At 35.9% G+C, this 7,377-nt stretch overlaps 1 protein-coding gene across 1 annotated transcript; it reads right to left on the reverse strand.

Annotated features, from left to right (window-relative positions):
- Positions 1–4,284: 4,284 nt before the first annotated feature.
- Positions 4,285–7,060, reverse strand: LOC107577347 (FYVE, RhoGEF and PH domain-containing protein 1-like; the record flags this gene model as incomplete). The annotated part of the gene is made up of 4 exons (XM_016263433.1): positions 4,285–5,567; positions 6,460–6,606; positions 6,699–6,857; positions 6,932–7,060. Coding segments are annotated over 4 exons (705 nt in total), but the record flags the coding sequence as incomplete, so codon positions are not given.
- Positions 7,061–7,377: the final 317 nt, after the last annotated feature.

Below are 7,377 nucleotides of genomic sequence, written 5' to 3' on the forward strand. Positions count from 1 at the left end.
ACCAAACCCTGGTTTACAATAAATAGGGTTTAAAAGTTTGGTGTGTAACAAAGTAATCATCCTCATGGCAAAATGGTTTGGTGCAATAGAACTAGGTTATAAAAATGAACAAGATTAGAACACTCAAGTCAAAAATCCAGGTGTAGGAACAGATTACATCATCATCATCATTGGTATGCAGATCTGAGCATATACAATATATACAATGTAATTTAATTCTCTGATCTGCACCACAGAGATGTAATGGTTTCTCTCAAATGATTCTTGCCACACAGAATAATCCTTAAAGTACCCTTGTGTTATTCCTCCATATTAAAGACTAGAAACTCTCATTTTATAGCCTGTTCATGTAAGTATGCAGGAAAACTGAATTCCTGATCCATTATATCATATATTTATAAACACAAAGCTGTTCCCTTAATCAAAATAAAATAGCACCTCTGTTTCTGTATATGACACTTAATGGCAGATTGCTCAGATAGTTTTGCTTAAAAATGCACAATTGTTCAGATATCCTTGCTAAAATTTAACTACAGTGTATTTCATCTGCATCTTCTTTGAATAATGTCGTTTTTGTGAGATTTCAGAGAAATAAATCCCTTAAAAAATAGTTTACAAATACATTTTGTGGACTAAGCGATGAAGAATAGAAACTAAAATATTAAAAATCAAATTTCATGCGTTGACTTCCAATTATTGTGGGACTAAGACATACTTCGAGCACACAGAAACAATAACTTAAATTCTCCCAAATGTTAACAAATAGTGTTTTTCCTTTGTATTTTGGTAGTGTTCATCTTTTGGTTCATTGCAAAGTTTACTACAAGTACCTCAAGGAGTAAAAAAATAAAATAAATAAATATTAGCATTAAACAAAAAAAAAAAGAACGGTAAAGAAACAAAATATGTGACAAACGCTTCAATTTCTAACACACATTTTCTGCAGTATACTTTGGTAAAAAACAATGTGTAGATAAGCACAAGGTTGCAAAATATCAGTAAGGCAGGATATCAAGAACAATAATACTGAGAGAAGCAGGAAGATGAATGTGTGTGTAAGCGTGAGTGACGGGCAGGCTCAACTGAGGATCTGGGAATGGCCAGTACAAGTCATAAACATAATGAACCGAACACACGCAGCCCTGTCCCAAAGCCATGCACTGCCATCAACAGTCCAAAAACCTCTTGAGGAAGGAAACCGCAGCAGACAGGCTGGAAAACACACCGACTGATTCACCTCTACTTACTCCAGCGACGTCTTTGACAACAAAGAGCGAGATTAAAGCAATATCAAACACAAAATAGTTCAAGCAGTTCTCCGTGAGTCACCAGGCGTTCACATTGGCATTCAAAAGAGGCTCAGAAGCTCTTTCTAAAACATCAACCTCTGGAAAAAGTGGTAAAACGAGAGAACCTATCCTAAGCTTTTCTTGACCTGGAATTGACCACAATGCTCAGAAGTCCATTTAAAACTGCACATAACAAAGATCAAACACCAAAGCTCATCGACAATACCTAACCCACAAAACTGGGCTCAGAGGAATAAGTTATATTTACAAATGAATCTGTTCTTTAATCTTTTGCACTTTTCATACACAAATACAACACGGGTGAAAACGTTTGATATCCTCATCAAAACTTTTACCTTTTTTTATTTATATATACTATATTTATCAAAAACCCTCTAAATAAGGCAGGGATATCATTGAGCTCACAATGATATATACTAGTCCGATTCAAACACACCCTCATAACCTAAAATCCTCATATTATCTGCATTCTTATCGAATGCCACAACACCCCTGCATTCATAAAATCACTCATGCTCACTCAAAAAACAGGATAAAATCTATTTGATCCTGTAGGGACAGCCCTGTCAATTCCTTTGATTGAAACATTCCTATTACACACGTTTTCCTCCTCTGAATTGTTTTTCCCTACAGTTTGAACAAAAGGGACAGTCTTAGGTGTGAATCTCACAAAAACATGTCCAGGTCACATTCTATGAACGCCTGCTTCTGCCACGGAATAAAAAATATAAAAAATGTAATGGCAAATCTTTTATTTCATAATTCTGATTTCTTTTCCCTCACAATTCTGAGTTTATATTTCACAATTCGGTTTGTTTTTTTACAATTATGAGAAAAAAAATCTGAATTAATATCTCACAATTCTGACTTTTTTCTCTAAATTCTGAGTTTACATCTCGCAATTCTGTTTTTTTTTTTTGTCCACGAAAAAAAAGAAGGTATGTGCGACTTTTTGACTCACAAATCTAACTTTTTTTTTTTCTTGCAATTGCGAGTCTATATCTCACAATTCTGCCTTTTTCGCAGAAAGAATTCTGAATTTACATCTTGCAATTATGAGTTAAAATCAGAATTGTGAGATATAAACTAAGAATTGCAAAAAAAAAGTCTGAATTGTGAGATAAGAAGTCACAATTACCTTTATTTTTTTATTGCTTCAACACATTTCACCCCCAAAGCACCATTAAGGTTTTATTTATTCTTTACATTGTGACATACTAAATACAATTAAGATGTTTTGTTTTTCTCAATAGTTCTTATCCGATTCTCATTACTGCAACATGTTTTTTATTTAAATCGGCATAAATTAAAGACAGTACATCATATAATACTACACTTTATAAATATTTTGCTATTTAAATAATATAAAATTGATTTCACCTTACAGTAATGAGATTTTTACTAATAAACCATGTCACAGTGAAACAAAAATCTTCCCAAAGCCATGCACTGCCATCAACAGTCCAAAAACCTCTTGAGGAAGGAAACCGCAGCAGACAGGCTGGAAAACACACCGACTGATTCACCTCTACTTACTCCAGCGACGTCTTTGACAACAAAGAGCGAGATTAAAGCAATATCAAACACAAAATAGTTCAAGCAGTTCTCCGTGAGTCACCAGGCGTTCACATTGGCATTCAAAAGAGGCTCAGAAGCTCTTTCTAAAACATCAACCTCTGGAAAAAGTGGTAAAACGAGAGAACCTATCCTAAGCTTTTCTTGACCTGGAATTGACCACAATGCTCAGAAGTCCATTTAAAACTGCACATAACAAAGATCAAACACCAAAGCTCATCGACAATACCTAACCCACAAAACTGGGCTCAGAGGAATAAGTTATATTTACAAATGAATCTGTTCTTTAATCTTTTGCACTTTTCATACACAAATACAACACGGGTGAAAACGTTTGATATCCTCATCAAAACTTTTACCTTTTTTTATTTATATATACTATATTTATCAAAAACCCTCTAAATAAGGCAGGGATATCATTGAGCTCACAATGATATATACTAGTCCGATTCAAACACACCCTCATAACCTAAAATCCTCATATTATCTGCATTCTTATCGAATGCCACAACACCCCTGCATTCATAAAATCACTCATGCTCACTCAAAAAACAGGATAAAATCTATTTGATCCTGTAGGGACAGCCCTGTCAATTCCTTTGATTGAAACATTCCTATTACACACGTTTTCCTCCTCTGAATTGTTTTTCCCTACAGTTTGAACAAAAGGGACAGTCTTAGGTGTGAATCTCACAAAAACATGTCCAGGTCACATTCTATGAACGCCTGCTTCTGCCACGGAATAAAAAATATAAAAAATGTAATGGCAAATCTTTTATTTCATAATTCTGATTTCTTTTCCCTCACAATTCTGAGTTTATATTTCACAATTCGGTTTGTTTTTTTACAATTATGAGAAAAAAAATCTGAATTAATATCTCACAATTCTGACTTTTTTCTCTAAATTCTGAGTTTACATCTCGCAATTCTGTTTTTTTTGTCCACGAAAAAAAAGAAGGTATGTGCGACTTTTTGTCTCACAAATCTGACTTTTTTTCTTGCAATTGCGAGTCTATATCTCACAATTCTGCCTTTTTCTCAGAAAGAATTCTGAATTTACATCTTGCAATTATGAGTTAAAATCAGAATTGTGAGATATAAACTAAGAATTGCAAAAAAAAATCTGAATTATGAAGTCACAATTACCTTATTTTTTTATTGCTTCAACACATTTCACCCCCAAAGCACCATTAAGGTTTTATTTATTCTTTACATTGTGACATACTAAATACAATTAAGATGTTTTGTTTTTCTCAATAGTTCTTATCCGATTCTCATTACTGCAACATGTTTTTTATTTAAATCGGCATAAATTAAAGACAGTACATCATATAATACTACACTTTATAAATATTTTGCTATTTAAATAATATAAAATTGATTTCACCTTACAGTAATGAGATTTTTACTAATAAACCATGTCACAGTGAAACAAAAATCTTAATAGTCATTTAAACAAGATTAATTTACTTTATATGCAAAATAAAGTTTCCAATTTTGTTTCTTGACATGTTCCCTGACATTCACTCCTAGAATATGCGTGCTATGTTGAGCGTCCACTAGGTGGCAGAGTAAATTTGTTGGTGTTTTCTGAGTTGAAGGACCATGGAGTCAACAGGAAGCACATATTTCTATCATTGTGAGTGGTTAAAACCCGCTTAATAAATATTCCTGCTATGTTCCAGCAGTTTCTGATTACCACACATGTACAGAGGCTTGCATAGCTGAACAACAGTTCATGTGGCCAGTCCTATCACAATTCACTACTAAATGCAATAGCCAATGTTTAACATGTAATCGAAATGAGAAATCCAGGATTTGATCCTCTTACCAAGCGGATTATTGCCATTAATATTGGCAGGATTCATAGTCTACTGACTTTTGCTGATTTAAAATCAACAAAATCAGTCATTCCTTCCAGCTTCTGGTTATGTAAACGAGGGTATTTTACTGTAGACTCTCTAAGTCACCTAAACATTTCATGAAACCAGGCCAAACATTCACGCACAGCCAGCAAACCGTAGAACCATCTCACTTTGCTAAACCATAGCCTCACTCAAGAAACCACTTCACAACACCTCGAGATTTGGCAGAAACAGTCGATTTAACAAAGAAACTGCTAGCGGCCGAAAGAGCTGATGCACTTAATCACGTGTCCTCTGATAAGTCGTCTTTGAAGTGTGCACACTTTTGTCAGATTGTTCCAAACACTGGTCACTCACACAAGATGAGCAATGCACAGAGAAACATACCTGTAGATATTTCATGCAATTTACAACTGACAATTAATACAGATGTGTGTAAGAGAGCAGGTATACGTGTGTATGTGTGTGTTTTTGTCTATTATATCCTGTCGCTGTGGTCACATTTGTACAGTTTGTGTGTGCAAAATGATATCATATTTTCAGCCAATCATGTGCTTTCTCCCGTAGGTACTGGCTCCTCCCCTTCTTCCTCGAGGGCCTCGGATATCGGCCCGTTTGACTGCAGCTCCTCACCCCTGCCGGCTCTCGATAAGACCTCCATCCAACGTCGCTGCAGTTCCTCACAGTCGGCACTGAAGTAAACGGTCAAATGACTCTGGCTCATTTTGAAGGCGTTGCGACGTTCTAGACGGTCACTTGATTCGGGTAGAGACACCTCGAACCCGATGAGGGGAATACTGCGCTGGGCTTTGACATCCTGTGCGTATGGAGAGAGAAAGGTTGACTTCACTGGTCAACCATTAACTGACCACGGTGAACCGTATTAGTCATGGAATGAACACTAAGGCCTTGTTTACACCTAGTGTTAACATCTGTCTGATCACATGATTCTGGCAGTAACATGCATGTCAAATGCATCTCCTGTAACTATGTGTGACCAAATGTCATGTTGACGTCAAACAAGCATATGCACTACCGTTCAAAGGTTTGGGGTTGGTAAGATTTTCAGTGTTTATGAAAGAAGTCTCTTCTACTCACCAAGGCTGCATTTATTAGATTAAAAATACAGTAAAAATGTCAATATTGTGAAATATTATTACAATTTAAAATAACTGTTTTCTATTGTAATATATTTAAAAATGTAATTTATTCCTGTGATGCAAAGCTGAATTTTCAGCATCATTACTCCAGTCTTCAGTCTCTAACAAATCTTTAGTAACATTATAAATGTCTTTATCACTTTTAAACAATTTAATATATACTTGCTGAACAAAAAAAATTCATTTGAAAAAAAATAAATAAATCCCACTGACTCCAAACTTTTGAACGGTTGTGAATATATTTGAGCTTTTGCAAATTCTTTAATCTTGCATCATTTCTTATAAAGCCACATGGAATGGGCAAAGTTTGAAACCTTTGTTTTAACAGAATGGTTGAGTGAAATTTGTCCAGGACAGATCATTCAAGCCTGAATCCCCAAAAAGATGATAATACCAGGTGTACATAAAGTCATGATGGTTCAAATTCTTGTCAAAAATACAGAAAAAAATAAGATATCACATTAATGTTTTACAATAACAAACACACTTTCGTAAGAGTGGTGTATAAACCTGTGGATTAGTTGATGCAGCCCAGTTTGATCGTCTTACCTGCGGAGCACCATAGATATACAGCACCAGTGGTTCACTGTCAGGGATGACAAACCAGGCCTTCTGCCATCCACGTCCACTTCCCTTCTCCATATGATGCAGGAAACTACACAACACACTGTTCTCAGCTGCCACTGAGGCCTGTTTCTGTAGAAAAATAGAGGAGAAAAAATATAGACCACCACTAGCTTTCATGCTTTGGGTTGCCAGATGTCAAGAGTTTAAATCTGCCATCAAACCTCTAGAATGGAGCGGCGTCTCTGTGTGCTGTTGCTCAGACTAGCCGGAGAGGGCGGCACTCCCACTAGCGTGGTGTAGCAGTCTATACACACGCGGTTGGCTCGGTTGTTATCGTACAACAGACGGGCACGGAACTCCGAACACTTTCCACACACCACCTGAAATCAAGAAGCCCCACGTCAGCCCATCGGGAGCATGTTGAGTCAAATAACAGTTACATCAAATAACATACATGTCCACAGGCTTTGCAGTGATGCCGCCTTTTGGTAATAGAGTTGAAAGGCTCCTGACACTTCATGCACAGCGTGACCTCTTTCTCCCGGATTGGAGTGGGTGCTCGCTTTCCAAGCTCTGTGCAATTCTGAAAACAAAGAGCGGTCATTTCAACATGGGTTAAAATGTCATTGCATTAGAGCAAGTCATCATTAAAGGGGTCATATGATGCGATTTCAAGTTTTCCTTTCTCTTTGGAGTGTTGCAAGCTGTTCGTGAATAGGCAAGGCAAGGCAAGGCAAGTTTATTTGTATAGCACATTTCATACACAATGGTAATTCAAAGTGCTTTACATAAAATAAAATAAAAACAATAATCACAACAATAAAACAAGGAATTTAAAAGCTTTGAAAAAAAAATTTGATTTAATAGGTTTAAAATGAATTTAAGAAGACGATTATACAT

The sequence above is a fragment of the Sinocyclocheilus grahami genome, unplaced genomic scaffold (assembly GCF_001515645.1).
Source record: "Sinocyclocheilus grahami isolate Dianchi unplaced genomic scaffold, SAMN03320097.WGS_v1.1 scaffold5804.1, whole genome shotgun sequence".
In the NCBI taxonomy this organism is placed as follows: domain Eukaryota; kingdom Metazoa; phylum Chordata; class Actinopteri; order Cypriniformes; family Cyprinidae; genus Sinocyclocheilus; species Sinocyclocheilus grahami.